Genomic DNA, 22,329 nt, shown 5'->3' on the forward strand with positions numbered 1-22,329 from the left:
GCAGACGTTGCAATATCTAGATAGCTTCCTCAGTCAGACAATAAGTCTGTGCAAATGCCTCTATATTTTGTTAATTATTTAATTTATAAATGCATTCAGGCTCTTGTGCTCAATATTTGAGATCCCTACGTGTCCCTGCAAAGGTTGTTAGCGTATGCTCATAGCGTGAGCTAACTTCCTACTCGTCCCAGAACAAGGCTCGGAAAGTGGTGCGACGAAGTGGCAAGTTGAAACACTACCCAGAGGAATTTTCAAACATTCCGGATTTCTGGTTTCTGTATTCTAGATTTGAAGGCCTCAACTGTAGTAGTGAATGAAATGCATAAAGAGTAATAGTATATATAAAGAATAATATCAGAATAATTATGAAGATTTATTAAACATACATCTTCATCAAGAATATGGATTATTTTTGAGGGGCCAATGGGCTACGATCTCCACTTCAGATTCACTTATCATGGCCACTGGTTGCATTCTTTTTTTTAAGGAATGCATTCATATCCCTAAACAAACTTAACTCTCACAAAATTCAGAGTATTTTTTATCAGATAACCTAGAAAAATTAGGCATCATGATAGCCGAGGGATTTTATGTCCTATTCAAAGTCATTTCACTAAACCTAAATTTCTGGAAAAATGAAAAATATTAAAGGAGGACCCACTGCACATGTGTGACTGAGATAATATTTTTCAAATACATATTCATCTCATTCACTAAGTGAATGAAATCCAGATACCCCTCCAACAGATCACAGATATGTACAACAAATTTTTACAAGAAAATAGCTGGAAAAAAAAGGAAATGACTTGAGTGACTGATAAAGTTACTAAGTTAAAGCTAAGTAAATAAATTTATTGGAGGGAAAAGTAACCAGCTTTACACACACATCAAACTTCATACGAATATACTTCTATTTATGAAAAAAGGTACAAACCATTTTGTACTAACTAGTAAATGTTCAAGGAGTCTTAGAAGTAGCCCATCCTACTTCTTACGTTGGGGGAAAAAGGTCCCAGCTACCTCTTTAAATTCACATTAGCCAAAACCTTGCATCTCATAAATAGAATGAAGGATGAACACAGGGCCGTGGTTATCCAGGCCACATACTAGGAAACCTGACCATCTCACAAAATTCGACACGTGGTAGGCTCTATGAATCATGTGCTCTGAGATAAATAGGAGGATGATAGGCAACACTGGCTTCAAAAATATATGTACATCATAGTAATTGCTAAGTCACAAACTCACAATCAACAAGATTCTTCTCAATAAGCACCAACAGATGTCATTCAGATCTCATAATTCCCACTGCCTCCGATCAAACTTCGTCAACCTTTATGCTCCAAATATCAGAGGTAGACAGGAGACTCTCCTTCACAAATATAAAGTCATTCGCTAGCCAATCAGGATGAGTTACCTGCGCAACCACCTTATATCCCTTGCCTTCCATCCATTCCCTGAGGGCTTCTTTCCCCTCTGGTCCATGGATAAACTCAACAGAGAGAGTCTGTAGGGCAAAGAAAAAATCTCATCAATGCAAAAAGCATGCACAAGATAAACATAAAAATTTATTATCACCTTCCACTTTGTTGCAACTCTCATCAAGGAATACGTTACTGCAGGCTAGCCAGTGGCTTGGCTCTATAGAGTCACACACAAGTGCCCATAGAGTGAGAAAATTTCACAGTGGAAAAATTGAAAATAGTATGCGAATATAATCATGGTGGTCATTAATATTTGCAACTAACCTATAGACATAAAAATATTCCATGTAAGAATGCCTGGCTTACAACTTCGGAGTCAAAATTAAAATTGAAAATCAAAACCGCAGGGTAATTTCTGTCCTTTGCATGCCATTATATGGCAATGGAGAAGAAAAAATAGACTTTTTTTTTGTTGTATCCCACATAAAAATTCACAATCAGTGTGTCAACTCTCTTCAAGGAATAACTGCAGACCATTTTTATGTGGTGTACAAAAAAATGTCCATCTTTTCGTCTAGATTTCCATATATGTAATGACAAACAAAGGGCAGAAATTACCCTGTGGTTTTGACATTGATTTCAAAGCCAGGAATTCTTACATCAAATATTTTTTATGTGAGAAGGTTAGCTGCAGATGTTAATGATACATCAAAGTACTGGTTATAGAATTTACCAAAGAATGGCATCACATCATGCAAGGGTCCACAGGAAGATGAAAAGCCTTCAGTCAAAAAATGTTCCAACAAATGATACCACTATTGATGATTCTACATTCATGAGTAATAGGTCGAATCTTTAAGACCTAAATCCCACTGAATCTTGAAAATATATTGCATAAAATCAGCACCGAGCTGCCTCCCTGTCAATTCTCAAAGGTAACTACATATTTAACAATAGAGCTCCCATGTTACGTCCTTACATAAGGGAAGGCTTCACTATCCTAAAGTAACATAGTAACACACAATTAGGTCATAAGTCTTGGAGAATGTTCTTACGGGACCTTTTGGCATAGTTTATCATCCAGAAGATCAAGTTCTTATATTCAAACGAAAAGCTATAGGGAAAAAAATAGTATCCCTCAGTCTTTATTCGATAGAAGACCCCAATATCACATTCTGGCAAAGTAAAATTTAACTACTAGGTCATAAGCCAGGAGGAATACTTTTGACAGATCCTATGCGTCCCAGAATTAAACCCAGTTTCCATACTTGTGAAAGGGTAAATCCAGGATTTTTTCTGGAAAGGAAAGAGGGGGCAGAAGGGTCTGACTGGAAAACGGTCTTTTCATATTTGAGCTTAAAAACAACATATGTACAACAATTACTGTACGAATTATTATCTTTCTTTAATTTGAAAGTTATTAATATCAAATTAAATGATTGAGGCTCTGTAACATACAAAACAAAACAAATGTAACAATAACAATATTAACTATATCTATTTTTAAGCGTCTGGGAGAGGCACGTCCCCCTGCCCTAAATCTGCCTAAGTATGCAAGTGATATGGTAGTATGAACAGAGACGGCGCTAGCAGGTGCTGGGCTAGGGGCGAACCTTCAGTGCGGGGCCCTTCACTTAAAATATTAAACTCTATACCCCATCTACAAACTCGAGCATTTTGAATCCCTACCACTCTCTGGCTAAGTATGTGTTCCCCTCCCAAATTCAGACTTCGTAATTATGCCGTTATGATACCATCACGCAGTTGAGTTCAAAATAGTATAATACAAATAAAATTTATATTTATATTCATTCATAAAATTATAATGTAAATTAAACATAAAAAGCGCGCTTTTTACTTTAAATTACTGTATTATTATTCCTTTTTCATAATATTATTTTTTGTCTAGCACGGACTTAACAATACAGTAATAGTTGAAATTGCATTTTCAAACTATCGTATATTTTAATTTTTTTCACGAACGCGGGGCCCGGGGAAGTCCCAACGCCCTAAGGCCGGCTCTGAGTATGAATGACAAAAAGTAAAAAGTAGGAGATTTTTGAAGTCACTGACTTTATCTAAAACTTAGAATGAGTTAATATTAACAGACAACGTGGACACTGGGTTGATAATCCCACCTGTATATCCACTTTGTCGAATGGAATGGTCTTGAGTACATCAAGTTCAGCTCCCTCAACATCCAGGCTGAAGTAATGAACAGTGGACACATTGAGTGCCAGCAGTAAGGAGTAAAGTGGGAGACATTGAACATCAACATAACCTGGTATGGGAGAACCAACTTGACGATCCGATATTTTCCCTAAATTTTCTTCCTGCTTAAAGGACACCTGTAAAAAAATAAATGCAATAATTTCATGATTTCCATTTTTTTTAGCTCAAAAAATAAAGCTAAATCGATTGGAAAATAAAATTCCTACTGATCTTCACTCTTTTACTAGCACAACAATAAAAAGAACTACAATAGGGTAGTTTCCTTCATTAAAGAAAACGAAAGGCATTGATCGTGATTTTTTACCCGCCATTCATAATATACCTTCTTCTTAATATACAAATTGTTTGGTTTCAGAAATCCCAGTTTAGATGAACGTTAATGGTTAATTTTAACCTCATTTGAAAAAGGCCAGATTGGCAGCCTTGCTTTGCCACTACACAGGACGTAAAAGTCACAGGGGCACAGATGCTATACAAGTAGTCTGGAGTGTTACATCATCTGAGATTACCAATGCATGCATGAGGCACAGAGCTAAGGGAAACATCTCTTAATAATCACCTATTAAAATTGCCTATGGTCGGAAAGTTTCCTTTGTTTGATAAGGTATTTACAATCCTTAGTTAAGCTAAGCGCTACCTGCTAACAGGGTACTCTGCTACCTGCTAGCAGCCTGCATCATAGCGGCGCTCACAGCCTTGCACCAAGGTGTCCTCACACAGCAGCAGCCGGAACCAGAATGACATCAAACGGGCTTTTCCCAGCATTCATACTTAGCTGTCACGTTTTCGCGAGCTTCAAAATTTTCACTTTTCATTTTATCACAAAAAATAGATATCGTCACTTAAAAATCTAAAAGTGTGAAATTAGTACTACAGGAGTAATAATCTTTCCATTTAGGCAAATTTAAAAAGTAGGAAACCACCCTATTGCAACAGCAATAACCCTCTTATGATCAGATAATTGGTATCATCAGAATTTTTATTTGGTTATTACTTTCACTAGAGCAAAAGAAACTTATAGTATACATTGCATTGACAAATGGTGTTTCTAAGAAATTATCTCACAGTCATGGGATACGGTTTGGTGCTCAGGCAAGTTGGTGAGGACCACGCACGACGGTTGCGTGATACCAGATTTCCAAAATTGTACGGATCTGCTTCAACTAGTAACCCCCTCCAGCCCAGCTCTTTCTCCAGGTAGAGTGTATTGGAACGTGTTTCCCCATCCATTGCTCCAGCCTCCACAAAAAAGCCATTCCTCTGAAAAATTAAAAGCAAAATTCACAATTGTAAACAGGTCATACACGTTAATACAAAATCCCATCAACCTTCATCAATATCACTGAAATCAATCAAGATGACTCAAAAACAATCATATTAGCCAAAATGCTATTAATTAAGGTAGAACACCATATTTCAAGCTCAGGCAAGTATTCAATGAGACTGTAGGCCACTAAGATTCCTCCTCCAATAGGCTACATGAATAGGGCTAATTTCAATCGCAAATTGCTCAAATGTGAACTAGATGATACAGTACATATTTCCATCAAATTATTAAATAAATTATTTTTTAACCAAAAATATTAAATACATGTATGTACTACATTAAAATTTGGAGGAGATGTTGAAAACAGAACTAGAGTGAAGAATTGAATCTGAGGTTTCCATGGGATTTCTCCGCATTGGTAACAGCTCTCCGTCATTCCTCCACATAGTCTTGTCTAAAGGCAATGACAGTTTCTCCAGCCATTCTGCTTGGGTCTTCAGGTCATAATGTCAATATTGAGACAAGAGGGCCTTGCATACTAAAGAAATGATGCAGTGAAGTATGTATGATCAAAGTGTCAACGCATTGATATTGGCCATCTTACATTGGAGCTTGGAGAGTCGTACGTTGGCTATAAATGGTCAGGTTAATGCTACAGTCCCAAGCGGGCTCTGATTGGTTCTCGGCTCAGCTCTTTTCATCTTCACACTAAAACTGTGCTCTGTACAAGAAATTCAATTTTAATTCATCATTTCGCATTTTTTTCATCTCTGCAATTAAACTGCGCTAATTGGAAATTTCAATTTCTATTCATCATTTTGCATTTATTCATCTCCTCACTAAACCTGTGCTCTGTACAAGACTTTAAATTTCTATTCGTCATTTTGTATTTATTCATCTGCTCACAAGAACTGTGCTCTGTACAAGAATTTAAATTCCTAAGCATCATTTTGCTTTTTTTTCATCTGCTTAGCCCTTTTCCAAGCGTTCGCTAATATTTGGGCATCTTTTAAGTTGTAATTTACTGGCTGCTTTGTTTTTTTCTATCGCCTCCCATGTTATCATGGAGTAGTAGTGGCTTTCATTGCAGATGATCTTAAGCTTCTCAAAATCCACTTTGTGGCCAGGTTCCAACCACACGTGCAGATGGCAGACAGGTGGAATTGCTTCTTCTCCATGGCAAGTTCATGTTCTTGTAACCTGGTTTTAATTGACCGCCTGGTCTGTCCTATGTATGATTTTACACAGGAGTATTGGATGCCAGCAGAATGGCTGGAGATACTGTCGTCACCTTTAGAGAAGACTACATGGAGGTATGCCCGAAAGATGTTAAAAAATAGAGGGTAGAATTTTCGATAAAGGTGGGAGAGGAAAGAATAGAATTTTAGCAAGAATGAAAAGGGATGGGCCTTATGGTGAATTGAAAAGGGAAGTATTAGTCGATAGGCAAGACAGGCCAGAGTGATCGGCAAAAATGCTCCATGTGCATCCGCCCTCACCCAGTGGTGGATCTAAGGGGGCTATCCCATTCCCCATTGGAATGAAACACACACTAGATAAAATCGAAATTTTTGGAGGTTGTCACTTTGTACAAAAGTATTTAGTTACATTTTCCGCTATATTTGCCTACTTTAATGAATTGAAATGCAAATTAGCCCTAAACTTTGGGACCATTTAACACACATTGTGCGAAAAATCCACAGAGAAAAAAAATCATTCGCCTTGACCAGGATTCGAACCCAGATCCCATGATTTCCGGTCAAGTGCTTTCACCAGTTAAGCCACCAAGGCGTCATTCTCCCCTGTGGAAATTTGAGGACTATACCGGACAAGGTGGTATGGACTGCTGCACATATGATGCCACAAGCAGTCCAAATTGTGCGCACAGCCAAAGCCCCAAATTTAACCACATAGAGCCGGACACTCTTGACTAATTTAAGAATACCAGGATCTAGTGGCAGATGCAGAGAGGATCAACCAGGCTTCCCACTCTAACTAAATTATAAAAGTCACAGTCTTTTCCAGGTTTTCACGGTCTAAAATGCGTCAAATTCACGGTCTGTTGATAAGCCATTTTAGGAGGAAATATTGCCCACATAACAATCACTGGCCGCATGTTAACTAAAAATATAGCAAATGCTATAAACGCCGGGAATGCAAACACAGCAATGAAAGTGACACCGTCTATGACTCTCTATGACACCGCCAATTGTTAGCAAAATTCAGGGCCGGCTAAAGGTTGTGAGTGGGAAAATGGAGGGAGTAAGGTGGCAGGAAAGTGAAGAAGCATATATTTTTTTTTGCCAGGGTTAATGATCACTTTGGTGACCGGTCTTCCAATCACAGGTTAAGGTCAATGTGTCGTCATGGCAGATGGGCCAATGATTGTGCTTCGAATATGCGTGTGCAGATAAATGTGTGGACAGCACCTGCACATGACTGACCTTAAAATATGATCGACATATTGATTTTTCTTTTGATCTGTCAATTATAGTCCTATTAAGTATGAGAGATTTTTAAGGTTTTACGACAAATTTCACGGCTTTTTCCAGGTTTTTTTCATGGTAGACGGAAGTCACGGCTTATTCATGGTAATGAGGTTTCCATGGTTGAGTGGGAACCCTGATCTACAGTGGGCTGTAGCCCCCCCCTTGGGTAACCAATATACAATATGTAAATGAAATGGTAATTTTGTTCGGTTTAGGGAGATCGGGTTGTTGTGGTAGCTAGAGTGTTGGCTTCCCACCCGGCGGGCCCGGGTTCAAATCCCGGCAGTGGCAGAGAGTTTTCAGAGACTGACCAATCCCTGCTTGAGTGTTGTGTGGAGGACATTTCAAGCGTAACATTCCATCTGTCGGATGGAACGTTAAGCCGTGTTCCCCTTGGCACCTTTCGTTAAGAGCAGGCTAATGCCGATGCCGGATTTCTCTCCACCCTTCCTTCCATACCCTAACCTCATGGTGCAAATGACCTCAGCTGTCGGTCGCCTCCTCTAATTACCATACCCATTTTGTTCGGACCCCCACTTCTGCTGGGAGGTTACCCCCCACTTGTCCATATCCCGGATCTGCCACTGCCTTCACCAGTAGAATACTTAAATGATAATACAGCAGACTCCCGATTATCCGGCTGCGGTTTATCCGGGTTGCAGATTATCCGTGCATGATTTTCAATCTCGCTTAATTTTTTCCGCCATCTTTATTTTAAAAAATAAATAAAATTTGACGCAAAATCACCAGAATTACTGAATTAATGCTAGGATACACCGGGCTTATTATTTCTGTTAGAATACCCTTTGCAAAATGGAAGTGATAGCACATTAGCTGCATTCACGGGAGCACCATGTTCCTGTTTTCCAAGCCTCGCAGCACGCGACCGCGCTCCGTGATCACGGATAAACGTCCCGCAGCAGTTGCAAACTGGGCAACTTGCGCGAGAGGCGACTACGTGGCATGGTGCCAGACAGTTTAGTTTCCTACGTCAATACGTGGTTTTGAAGCATTCGTGCAAACCTCTTTTCTGTGTCCGTGAGCATGCAGCCACAGAGGAGTGGTTTTCGAAACTAAGCCTTACATGGAGCATTAATAATACGAGAAGAACCATGTTATTGCTGCTAAAAAGATCGCGAACTGGCGAAGAAAGCTCTCATTGAGTCTGGGAAGCACTCTAAATTAACAGAATAACTGCATGAACAATGATATATCTTTTGTTTTAGGTAAATTATGAACATAGCAAGACATTTGAGAGAAAGTTTGGGTTATCCTTGTTTTCCGATTATTCGTGTCATCCCTCCCCATCATTAACTCGGATAATCGGGAGTGTACTGTAATAATAATAATCATACCTTGTTTTTAAGAAACTGGCGAATCAAGGAAGACTGTCCCATTGATGGATCAACAATGCTAGGTTTTTTCAGCTGATATGGCTGAGATGAAATGGCAGGTGGAACAAGAAAGTGCCTCCTAATACTGGCAATAAAAGAGGGGTCATCCATTTGGACTGTTGGACCATTAAATATAATACTATCTGTAAAAGATAATCCCAAAAATTAATTTGGAGAATCTCATACACAGAAATTTAATCATATTAATGCTCTTTTCCTCTATACAGGGTGCCCAGAAAAATACATGCATAATTCCCATGTTTTCCAGGGAAATTTTACAAAATTCCAGGTTAGTATGACGTGATTACTGCGACAGATAAGGATTTCAAAACACACAAAATTAATTCAATGCTTTAAAATAGTATTATATTTATGTATTTACAAGGACAAGGAATAGGTTAGTTAACACGCACAATGTCTGTAAAATTTAAATTTATTCAATGCAAGCCAAGAAGCACTTATGACCACCTAATTGGATGCTGACGTCACCTGGAATTCTATTCATCATGGTTTCGAATCTTAGTCAATTCAAGAGTGCAATAGACATTTTGATTCTGTAGCATTGCCCAACATTCCACATCTCGATGTGGCTGTAAAAACTCTACTGAGCTACTGCACTTAAAATTAGGACAAACACATTTTAGGCCAGAACATGGGTGTTGAACTGGCAAAATTTTATGTCAAATTAATTATGATAAGATATTTTGAAATTCCACGTTGTAGCAAAAAATCATGAATAATTCCCAATTTCCCCAGTTTTTCCAGTAGCCGGACACCCTGTGTATTGTAACAATGCTATCCCAAAAGAATCATCCTAATTGGTATTTCACACTATTCTATAAAATCAGTGGTAATGGACCTTCTAAATATCTAGCTATGGAATGCCTTTTCTAATTTTACATTCATGGAAACAAATATTGAAAGTGTTGAGCCAAAACCATTTTCCCGCAGTGAAAAGAATTTGGGAATTCAGGTATTTACATTCACAAACAATTCAATCAGCAATCATCTGCACTGTAGACCACAATTATTTCAATAGATCAATTTTGAACTACTCAGACAATTTTTTTGAAAAGCATGCTCAACATATGGCAATACATAACTGCCAATTTTCACTACTTTTAATAATATCATTTCAAGAGAAATGAGTTATTACAAAAACTACAACCAACACCTTTAAATACAATGCAATGTTAGATAACATGGACAACATTTCATGATGAAAGGGGTAAAGAAATTCTTTCGTCCACCAAACCAAGCGCATGATAAAGGCTTTTTTTCTTGACTAAGTTGCCGGAATGCAGTGGCTTAACTATGGAGGGGGGAAGAGGGGATAGATCCCACCCCCCCCCCCCCAAGCCTCAGGGAAAAAAATTTATTTAAAGCTATTGTCAAGTTTTGACATATAATAACTGCATCTGCTTAAAGTTAAATTTTTAGTGCCAAAATAATGTAAAATTTATTTCCAGGCAAGCCATTTTTCAAAAATTTTCCTGCACAGATTTTCCCAGGATTTTGCATGGGGGGGGGGGGACCCCACACCAACTCATCTCCCCCCAAAGCATATTCCCAGTTACGCCACTGTTGCAATGTAACCCTTAATGATTTCTTATATGTTTGACTACTCATGTAAAAGATTTTCACCTTTAAAATATGTAAGTGTTCTTTTTCAAAGGCATGACAACCTATGTATGCATAGTCAAAAATTGAGTCCAGTATTACGATCATAACTTGTTCCAAGTATTCATGATAATTAAATCATGAGGTAATTTGTGAACATCATACAAGTTTCTTTTAACACTAAGTTTGCTTTTTTTAGACTACGTTAGGGAAAAGTAAATTACAGAAGAATCATTCAGTGCCAACTAATTTTAATGCAGAGAAACTAATTAGATATCCACACAATATTTAGCAACAATATTCATGTTTATGTTACCAGTACTAACATTAAATATTTGGAAAAATGTTTTATTAGGGTGTAATATAGCTAATTTGGTGCTAAGTTAAAATGAGATTTTAGATGAAAGGGGAGAGATACCTACAAAACTTCCATAATTGAAAGAAAGCATAGAGACCAGTTTCCAATGTCCAATAAAAACAACAAAGTAATATACAGGTACCCTCCTCAAATTACCCAACTGATTTCTGAGAACAACGATAACATATCCAAACCTCAGCATAATTCAATAAATACAACCTTCTGCGATTACATCGAAAACCAGTGTTTTGTAAATTTGCCACCAACAACCGATACCCATAACTAACCACCTATTGTGCTTCATGCAAACTTAAATGTAGTATTAAGCCACCTTAGAAGAAAAATTACAGTGAAACTACAACGGTGACATAAGCGGCAAACCTGTTAGTCAGTTAAAATACACCAACCAAATACATACCAAATTTAATCATTTAAGCGAATGTGATAATTAATGAGTTAATCATGAATAATTTCATAATTCTAACTCCATGTTAATGGAATTGGCTACAGAAACTACGTTTACACTGTTTCATAACAACCACTAATTTCATCCTCTAGGAAGTGAGCATAACCGCTCCCAAAATCGACCCATGTTAGTGAGAAAGCCATTGGTTGAAGAACTATTTACAAATACACAAAATTAGAACCACTAGCCAATGATACACTGAAAAAGCAAAGATCTTCCAGCCCTGATTACATAAAACCAGGATGTAATGTAAGCATGCGCGTCCACAACACATGGGTTATACATTATTTTAACTGAAGAGACACCCCATAAACCACACTCACCCTCGGAGTAGCTGAACCACTTCATGAGGCCTGTAAAATATGGAGCTCATATGAATACAGACAAAAGTAACTTCCCATAAAGCATGAACATTAATATACTGCAGAAGCAATGCAACTTCCTTTCAATCGAAAAAGTTTTAGAAACGCTGAAAAAGCCTGCGATCAATCTGCTACTTCATAAACAATGCGAGAAGTATACTTTACGTCCTGCACGTAGGTTTCAATGTCTTAAAGGAGGCCAAACAGGCGAATGCCGCTTTAGCTGACAGTTGCTGTTTAAAGCTAATGCAATGACAAACATTTTGGGCTACAGAAATTTTCATAAACACTCACTTTCTTTATACTCCTTCGTTCGGTATTTGGCAAATGGATCCACCTTCCAGGAAAACGTTTCGAGAATATCATTATCCCCAAGCATATACTGAATATACAAAATCGCTGATAGAAATATCAGCACCGCTCCAATAACTACTATTTTTCTTCGGACCATAGCTGGTCTAGAAATCCTACGAAAAAAAACAAACAGTTAGATGATAAAAAATCAGATCTTAAGTTACAACGCAACAAACAAACACTGATCCCAACAGGAGGCCGACTGCCAGCTGCTTCAAAATCTCCCATTATTATATAGCTCTATCTCATATTAGTTGTTATTTTAGCTGACCTTTTTCTTCTTTGACAACTAGATAATGAAACATTTGGATCGGGAGTTCTGCTCTACCCCCACAGCTGTCATGAATTAAAAAGCTTGCAGACACATCAAAATTATGGGCACACTCGGGCAAAACCCAGCGAAAGACAAGCGACCCACGTAGGGCGTATGCGGCGTGTGGATAACAACAAATGAGCAACATTTACATATGAATGGCGTCATATTTACTTGAATGAGAATGCTGACTTTCTGTTAATTTTGGATCCTTAAATGAAATCCTTTGCCCTGCTCAATAGATTTACTAGAATATGTCACAACATTTGTTAGCCAATCTATTTATTCATCTTCTGCTCCAAGCTAACCGCTATAATTCAGCCAGGAGATTTTGGTACACACTACTGCAGCTTGGAACTTAAAGGAATTCAGCAAAATCTGGCCTACGATGAGGCAAGTAGTCGGTATGCTCTGTGAAAATTTTTTCCATCAGTATTTAGGCTTTAAAGAATGAAGTTTACATAAGATAGAACTGTTCTGGATACGAAAATCCGTAAGTCGATATCTTCATTGCTGTTAATTATAGACTGATTGCTTGTATTATTTTCACCTTTATAGATATTATCTTATTGCCGAAATATGAAATTGGTAATGTGCGTTCTTAATAGGTGAAACGTCCCTACCTGATAACCTACAAACTCTGGGAGACTTATAAATTTCAATATTAAATACTCTAGTGAATGAAACCTAGTGAGTATTCTACCGTTAGTTAAACGCTCTTTTATTGCTTAAATTACTGTTTATCAGTCTTATTGTGACGTGATGACCTAACCTTCTTAAAGAGCTTCTACTTACGCACTACAAGTTTTATGTTATAAAATTGGATGAGAATGCTTATGTTTAGTTTTATTGATATTAGTTTTCTTGTGGATATCTCTTTCAAATCTGCGTGCATTAAGTATCTCATGCGATGAAAAATGAATTCCACAGTTTGTAAAACTTTGGGTTTTGGTTCTACTATAGTTACTCTCTTGCAAAGCTCATTAGAGCGTCAAACTGCCTGTTGTTTTGTGATGTATTTCAGATAGTCTAGGATAAAAACCAAACCAGTGTCGAACTATAAATCAAATCAGTTTCATCAAATTTATCATCAATTGTGCATTTGTAATTATTAGAGTTGCTTGAAGTGATAAGTGTAAAATTTGAGTCGGTCTTAAAAATACCTAAGAAATTTTCTATTGGAGATAAATATTTTGGTAGTGAGACTGTTGACTTCATATCCAGTGGGCTTGGGTTAAAATCGTAGTAGTAGCAGAGATTTTCAGAGATTTCTCAATCCCTACTGCATTGTTGTCTAGGGCATTTCAACTACAGCACTGTCCATAGATAGGACATTAATTCGCAGTCCTCTTGGCAGATTTCATTAAGATTAGGATAATGCCATTGTCAGGTTTCCCTCCACCTGCCTTTTCCAGGTTTCTATTCCCTTATATATAAGTACATAATGGTACAAATGACCTTAGCTGTAGGTTGCCTCCTACAATACCACACCAAATTTCCTGTATGTAGAAGTGGGAGTACACATTTAAAAATATTAACATTATTCATGGTACACAAATTATTGTTGTGCACTTGATTTTTTATTTTCATAAGTTAGTAGATGAGGGGTAAAATAATGTGTTGCCAGGCTTCATATCAAATTGTGCTGCATTTTTCCTTCAAATGTTCTGTTGGTCAAAAATTTTAGTTTGGGCACCATTCTCTCTTTCCCATTGATGCCTTTGGATGAGCGTCTCATTTGGTTTAAATATGTTTTTTCACTCTTCAGAGGCCATGTTGACAATTGATATATCTACGAATGCATGTGGAACACAAGCCTTATTCAGAATTTTTTTGGGAGCAAAGGAAATTAAAAGGAGTTATCTGAAGATTATTCCCAAAAAAATTTAAGATGGGGCTGGGTTGGAACCCCTTCATCTCCTGCAGGCCATTGGCTGTGTTGTTCCACTAATAATATAGATTAACACTCATGTACCGGGTGCGTTCCAAAAGTAAGGCAATTGAATTCTCTGCACCGCTCCTATTGGTTTAAGTGGGATCATACCACTTGGAGTTGGTGGGGTCAACGCTAAGCTTACAACAAAAACAGTTTCAGTGCCCTCTAAGCTGTGGAAGCGGCAGGATTTCATTCATTGTAAATTTCTGCACGTCACCTATATCACGAAAAAAATGGAATTGACAATCCAGCAAAGTTTATAAGTCTAGCACAAAACTGAAAAAATTTCTTGAGGAGACAAGCAAAATGTTTTGCGTGTGCAGGGACGCCGACTTACAAAAAATATTGGGGGGGCCCAAACCGGGGTTCTTTCCCTGGGAAATTTTATAAGTAGTGAGTTTTAAGTTTTTTAAGCATTTTCGAAGAGTCATATGATCAACATTAGAACACTGAGAACTCTAATCTCGATATCTGGACACTTCGGGGAAAATCGACAAGCCTGACACTTTTTTCCTCACACCCATAACGAATTATTGAGGGGGCTCGGGCCCCATCAAGGCCCACGGCGCCACTGTGAGTGTGAGTAAGGCTTATGGGGACTCTGATCTGTCCTACTAGCAAGTTTTGAGGTGGTTAGCACATTCAGTACAGAGCATGTCAATTGACGTGCTCCCGTCCAAGCCGAGATACAAAGCATGTCAATTGACGTGCTCTGCCGGTCAGGCTGGGAGCCCTTTCTTCCCCTCCATTTATGACTTATATCCACTTCTGTGTCTTCCGATCATGTGTATGGCCTTCAGCAAGCTTCCCTCTTTCGAACCATGTGCACCGTTTGTAAAAAGCAGCAGTATTTGAACGGAAGTTATGGCACAGAAACCTCCCTCTATTTTTCTTTCTTATTTTAACGGCCGATTTTCACGACTTTAATGAAGATCGGGCCTGCACTGAATGTGTTAAGAAGGGCTGGGAAGAGGTAAATCCCCAAAATGGCAAGAAAGAACAAATAAAAAGTGAAATCAGTGTTCATTGTCTCCAATCCATCAGCTTTCTGTGTGGGGGTATCGGATGACCTCTCCTGGGTTTAGGAAGTTTACAAATTCCAGTTTTTATTTAATTAATAAATTTGGATTAATGCAGTTACAGTAGACTCGTTATTACGAAGTTCGCGGGACCGAAAAACCGGAGGTTCGTAATAACGAAGTTCGTATCAACGTTTCTTTTAGGAATCATCGGAAAAAAACCGTATTTAATAAACACGATTTAATTTCGCGGAAATTTGTTTAAACAGGAAAATTCATTCCAGTTTCTCAGCAGAAGAATGCGGCACGACGCAATCGAGGGTTGATATCTTCCCGAATACAGTAAGTCCGATATACGCACTGGTTGCGTTCCTAGACCTTGTTCCTAAGTTCATAAACCTACAGCACGGCCACTGAGAGTTGTCCGATGACACACAGAATGGTCTAGGTCGGGGTGGGACAGGGTTGCCAGCTAAGAAGGGGAAACGCCTACAAAGGGTTCCACGAAGAAAGGATGCGGAAGGGACGCCGCGCGTGATGGACCCAGAGGAAGAATCGCTTGTTTTAGTGATTCGAAGAAAGGATTTTTTTTATGATCAACCATATTTCGGTGCGCCTTATGCAGTTGACGACGTTGAGAGACAAGGCGAGGGTGTGTTTGGAGGACAGCGATTGACTGTAAACCGTGCTGGCGTAGGGTTATCCGCCCCTCCTATTGTGCCGTCATTCGCTACTGTCGCCGGCCGGACTGTATGAAATTGCATCATGAGAAATACGGTCATCCTACTAAATGCAACACTGAATCACAATCGTGCTCTAGCTCACGATATTACGAACTGATCTAGCTGGGCGTGCAACGCAGCCGAAGCCTAAAAAAATCACTACTCGCGGTAAAGATGAACGGGCGAAACGCTGAACAGTTCCTAAATTCACACCGGATTCAATGATACTTTGTTCAGATTGTGCCCAAAGTGAGAGTTCGTCTACGCCAAGCCAAACCGCGAAGCATCGGTCAAATCGAAAGGCGCCAAATTCGAAATTTGAAAATTTTGAATGCTCATATCTCTGAAAATTCGTAAATCGAATGCGAGTAGGAAGAGGACTTACTCTACGTCCAATTTGCGAGCGGTTACGAGTGGGTCACCATGGCTCTACAGGAATGAAACTTATTACATGATGTTGCGTGTACACTGAAGAAAGAGCCATAATTGACGCTCTTGGGCATAGTTCACGAGAAGAACTTAAACGCGGCGCGGTTATTACAACTCAGCTTAGTGAATATGCACCTAAATGCCGTTGCTTATGCGGGGAACTTCGTAATAAAGTTCATTTTATAGCCGCCAGGACCGGGACTGAGGTTCGTAATTTCGTAAAAACGAAAATCTCGCAATAACGTTTCTTTTACTATAGTTAGCATATGCCTTTTCGTCAGGACCAACGATTTGCTTCGTAATAACGAGAACTTCGTAATAACGTTGTTCGTATTAAGGAGAGTCTACTGTAGATTTTTCCTCTTGTCTGATATTATGTTTGAGGCTTAAGAGCATGGAAAAAATATGGGGTTGAATATCATTTGTATAGGGAAAATAATAGCAAATTATTCATTGTTATTGGTGTAAAAAAAATGAAATAGGCTGATGACAGTTTTTGTACATCCAGCGAGGATTATGTGTCAGCCTCCTGACAGCAAATGGTTTGAAAAACAATGTTCACTGAATTTTCCACTTGAATACTCAGTAGCTGACCTTAGGCAACCACAAAAAAACATTATAAACTATTCTCTTGCATTCAGTGATATTCATTCTACTCACCATTACTCCATGAATGACACTTACTTCAATTTCTCTGTTCTGGAGTTGACTTTATCCCCAATAGACACAGTCATTATTGAGGCATCAGACTACTCTCGCAGAATCACTGTATTCTCTGAAGCAAATTTGATGGAATAGCTCACGAACCTAGCAGGAGAATCATAAATAGAAAATACACTTTTTTAACATGCTCAACTTAACAGCACCTGCTATTTGTAATCAATGAAAGAAAAAATAGTTTCCGTAGTGAGTAATATTACCATTATCTTTCATCCATCCGCTGAGATGCAAGCAATTTTATATAGTGGGGTAATATTCAAAGCTGTGTGACTTTGTGACATGTAAGCTTGTCAAAAAGTCACCCCGCCATGATTTTAGGGAAAATTTTATCATGTTTCTTTTGTCTTTGCAACACTGAGAGGGAGATGAAGACCTATAAAAAGAAGTGGGGTGCAAGGGCCTAGAGAAATTTCTGCAACCACTAGATGTCGCCATATTTAGAGTTCTAACACTGATTTGGCGTGCAATTTTAATTGGATTGGTAGCAATCAACGTCCAGTAACCGGTTCACGTCCATTCCAAAAGGCAAACTGCCTAGTCTGTTAAAGAATATTATGGACAAGCTGCAGGAAAACAGTAAAAATATCTCCAGTTAGGATGCAGGAAGACTGGAATTATTCCGCTCAAAAGAATGGAATTTTTCCGAAGACTTTTGAAGGCCGTCTTGGAAGAGAGCCTGCCGTCAGTATCAGAAGTGATTGGTAAGATGTTCATAGAAGAGCTAAACAAAAATAGAGAAGAGGTTATAGGATGGCGTGCCCCCAAGAGAAGGAGAGGCGAGGGTCCTTTGAGGTGAAAAATATCAATTAGGGAACACCCAGTTCATTGCTTGTAAAATTCTTTACCTTTGCCAAAGCATAAAACACTTGTAAATATAGTTTTTTTATTTGTCAAAATTGTGACATTATTCTTTTAGCGTACTTTGTAACCCAAAAAAAGATTTGTCACAAAGTCGCCCCACTCGATAAGGTGACTTCGTGACAACGTTTTCCCTTTATATATCTAGTTGTTCATATTACAGATTTTTTAGGACATTATTTTTAATGGGAAGGTTGAAACTATCATATGACGTCATTCGTTTCAGTTTATGTTAAAAATTGATCAGCGAACAAGCAAACATGTGCAAAACTTGTCACAAAGTTACCCCTCTCTGCAGTAATTACTTTGCTTCATAAAAGAAAACAAAATATTGAAATATCATGAATGAAAAGATTTATTTGTAAAATGAAGTTTTTTCGATTATGAAAAGCGTTAAAATTAGTTTAACACCCTCTACTAGGTACTCTGTAAAAAATTTCCAGCCCTGGTTTTGGATCTCCCCAAACAAAATTCCTGGCTACACCACTGTTTTGCCTCATTGAAAATTTTCGGAAATGAATTGAAAATTGGTTGTAATTTACTAGCAACCGTAACTGGTTTATTTTTGTAAATTATGTTTGGTCCTGAATGATAACCCAATCAAACGTGTTAGTTTACCACTTGTTCGATAATTTAATGCTCCAAGTCATTCATAGTCAGACTTCTCTTTACTCTCCTCCATAATGCTCCTCTCATCAACTTCTTCCTACTCATATACGTACAATATTGATTTCACTTATAAATATTTTGTTGAAACTGCCGCAACAACACCGGATATCTGTAGGGTATCCATTTCATGTCCGCCATGTCCCATATAGGTCAGCTTGCAAGCGGGATATCCGTCGGATTTCCCACGGATATCCTGAGGCAGTTGATCCGAAAATCGTCCGAATGGGAACTCTGTGGGATATTCTGTTACTGAACTATATAACATTAATTTTATACGATTGTAATGATTGCATTAACCATGGTTGATCAACAAATTTAAAGCGTCGGTAAATCTCGTCACTGTTCAGCATGAGTTTGTTCTTTTTCATGCCGCCACTAACTGTATAATTTTTTTTCATTCGCGGACCTAGAATAATACCACGAACCTCAGATTTTTCGATCAAGGAGCAGCCCAATAGACGCTATCGAGGAATCTTTGATTATCGTAGTTATATTCGTAAAATTTGAAGCCGTCGAGCGGTCGGATAACGGTCACAATTTACAGCTTGATTTTACCACAATATTATAATACTCAAAAGATACAATAATAAGTCATTGGCGTAGAAAAATCGGTATCTTTGGCCAAATAATGAAAGATATGATACATGAATGCGTATTATTTTAAGCTAACATAAAAGCGAATTATAAATCATTCAAAATAAGACCCGAATCAATTAGACGCTCCTGCGTTATCCATCTTGTGATTTTCAAATGAAACATTCCCTTTTATGAAAAGTGTGTCGTATCTATGCAAATTTTAGTTCACTGGCAATGAAAAAACATATTGATATCAATTATGAGTTCTTATAAATTATTAAAAGCAGTAAGTTCCCATATAAAAAAATCTGCACTGTAACTGGACTAAACTCTGTGTTTAGCACAGTCACAGTACACTTTTCTGTACTATGGCAGCTAGAATTTGAGAAGAACTGTATTGTAACAGTGCTGAATAACTGTGCTAGAGCTCAGACTGGGCTGGGTAACATGACTGGAGCTGTACTATGGCTCAAACTGCACTATGACAGGGCTGGACTTTCACTAGTCATTGACGGGAGAAAGTATTTCCTATATTATTTCATATTTCGATCAACTATCATTTCCATGAGAAAATGAATGCGTCAATTATATAAAAAAATTATGTTGACATTACCACGTGGCAATGCATGGCTCCAGCTTGCTTATTATTTTGGTAAAGTATGGTCAAAAGAACAACTTCCGCCGATACTCAGCCATCTTTGTTGAACAGCATTGGTGTTGTACCGGTTGTAATATTACTGTTTACGTGCTATCATCCTCTGAATTCAACGCTGTACGATGGATGCGTCGATGTAAGATCGATGCTAATAACGTGAAGAAGTGAACGTTACTTCAATTACATCAAAATTAGCTACTTAGCCGGGAATTTTTCTTGCGATTGAAGTGATATCGTCGATTTTGCTGAAATCCGTGAGGTTCGCGATGAATCAACTTTCCTCGATTGATTCCGACGACTCGCAATCTACTCCTTGCGAAGCACGAGAGAGTTGAAAAAAGGCATATCTTTATTTTTACTCTGTTAAGAGCACAGCAACAACTAAAGATCATCGAAAGAAAATTTTTACTTCCATACCTCAGCTCTGCAGTTTTGAGGACTTTTTTCACTCCTGCCGCCCCTTCTGCTGGTTTTAAAATGCGAACGAAATGTTAGCTATTAAAAAGCGTACTGTTCCGCAAGTATCACAGAAAAATTCCAATGGCTGGTTTGTGTTAGCAACATTTTCCGGTCCAAAGAAGCGCGAATATATCCTTGGAGGCACTTAGTATGCTTACACGAGATATCTCACAAAACTGTGCTTACGACTTCAAGCTCGCCTTCACGTCTGAGCAGAATTTCTAGGGCGCTCGGGGGAACTTCACTTCATCACGTCTCTATGCCACAAACAAAGGTCTTGAATAAAACCCGCTTTCCGGGGCATCATTAGAATCATATCAGGAGCGAGTAAATAGAATGTGGGAAAGAAAGATAAGGAGCACCTCCTATTCTTGGAAACGCATCCGCTAAGAAAAATCTGCTCTGAATTCTAAAAAACGAACTCACTGCTCTGCAGGGAATAAAACTGTGTGCATATCCTTTCTTCGAGGAATATATTTGGTTTAAAAAAATTTGCTTTGCATTACTGGAAACGAACATATCGACCGACCAGTAGAGGATAATTGCGGGGGGCGCGTCCCCCCCCCCTTATGCGGGGCCGCCTGCATTGCCTGACATTGCAGCACAACAATGGTAACTTTTTATATCATAAGATGGCACTGTCTTATGTATGTGTATAATCAGTTTAAATAAAAATACATTAAAATTACATGCGACTTACTTTTCATTACGATAAAAAAAGAGGTAGCTCAAGATATATTTTGCGCCCCCTCGAGTTTTTTTCCGTTACTGCGACCGGCAGGGATAGGAAGAGATTCAATTAATTTATTATTACGCATTATTAAAATTAATAATCATTCAAACACGTTGTTTCACCCGAAGTTAATAAGCCGCAGACATGTTAATACGGGGATCAGGTTGGTTTGGTAGCTGGAGTGATGGCTTCTCACCCCGTGGGCTCGGGTTCAAATCCCGGTGGAGGCAGAGAATTTTCAGAGATTGCCCGATCCCTGCTTGAATGTTGAGTGGAGGGCATTTCAAGCGCAACACTCCGTCCGTCAGATGGGACGTTAAGCCGAGGTCCCCTTGGCGCCTTTTCCCTACTTCAAATCAGTGAGATTCGCGGATGATCAGGCGTTTATTAGCCAGTCAGCTAGGGGGCTTCAGGCTCTAGTGGATGCGTTATACGAGCGTTGCGAGGAGTATGGGATGAGGATTAATCAGAAGAAAACTAAGGTAATGCTGTTTTGTAAAGCATCACGAGCGAGGAATGTGAGACTCAAGATAAAGGTGGGTGGTGAAAAACTTGAGCAGGTTGAGCAATTCAACTATTTAGGCTGTACGTTAGAGGAAAACGGATACAGTAGTAAGGACATAAGGAAGAGAATCGCATTAGCGAAGGAGGCATTCATGAACAGGAAGCAGCTTCTGAGAGGATCGTTGTGTAAGAGTTTAAAGAAAAGGTTAGTGAAGAGTTTGATCTGGAGTGTAGCTCTCTACGGTGCGGAAACGTGGACACTGAGGAAAGAAGACGAGAGAATATTGGAGGCATTCGAGATGTGGGTATGGAGAGGGTGAAATGGACGGAGAGGAAAAGGGATGACGAAGTGCTGGATATGGCTGGCGAGGAGAGGCAGCTTTTAGATGAGATACGCAGGAGACAGAAGGCATGGGTGGAGCGAGTACTTAGCGGGGAGGGGATGTTGAAAATGGGGTTAGAGGGTAGAATGTTGGGGAAACGAGGGAGGGGAAGGAAAAGAATATGATTTTTAGATAGATTGAAAGAGAGTAGGCCTTACAGTGAATTAAAGAATCTAGTGCTGGAAGGAAAGGGAGGCTCCCAGCTCACTTCTTGAATACTCCATGAAAACCTATCTTAATCGGTAGAATACTAATAATAAAAATAAAAAACACGTATGCATATTTACGTGTGAGATTTTTCTTGCCAGGACAACGAAAGCCGTATACATACGTTTTCTAGCTCTCCCCCTTTTAGGACGGTCACGGGCTTACGTCGTCTTTGTCTCG

General features: G+C 38.7%; 1 protein-coding gene across 1 annotated transcript; it reads right to left on the minus strand.

Moving 5' to 3' along the window:
* Positions 1-354: 354 nt before the first annotated feature.
* Positions 355-12,392, minus strand: LOC124167333. Its single transcript, XM_046545321.1, has 7 exons — positions 12,238-12,392; positions 11,907-12,079; positions 11,574-11,603; positions 8,768-8,949; positions 4,722-4,916; positions 3,563-3,772; positions 355-1,507 (listed from the first exon to the last, which is right to left on the minus strand). Exons 2-7 carry the CDS (start codon positions 12,061-12,063, stop codon positions 1,319-1,321), a joined length of 963 nt encoding a protein of 320 aa, XP_046401277.1. The 5' UTR covers positions 12,064-12,079; positions 12,238-12,392; the 3' UTR covers positions 355-1,318.
* Positions 12,393-22,329: the final 9,937 nt, after the last annotated feature.

Source organism: Ischnura elegans, chromosome 10 (assembly GCF_921293095.1).
Source record: "Ischnura elegans chromosome 10, ioIscEleg1.1, whole genome shotgun sequence".
Lineage (NCBI taxonomy): Eukaryota > Metazoa > Arthropoda > Insecta > Odonata > Coenagrionidae > Ischnura > Ischnura elegans.

Excerpts from the sequence above, each read along its gene's own strand:
- LOC124167333 (XM_046545321.1), bottom strand. The coding sequence starts at position 12,063 with ATGGTCCGAAGAAAAATAGTAGTTATTGGAGCGGTGCTGATATTTCTA. Across the intron at positions 3,773-4,721 it reads CCAAACCGTATCCCATGACT|GTGTCCTTTAAGCAGGAAGA; the intron begins GTGAGATAATTT and ends ATTTTTTTACAG. Across the intron at positions 1,508-3,562 it reads TCGACAAAGTGGATATACAG|ACTCTCTCTGTTGAGTTTAT; the intron begins GTGGGATTATCA and ends TTTGCCCTACAG.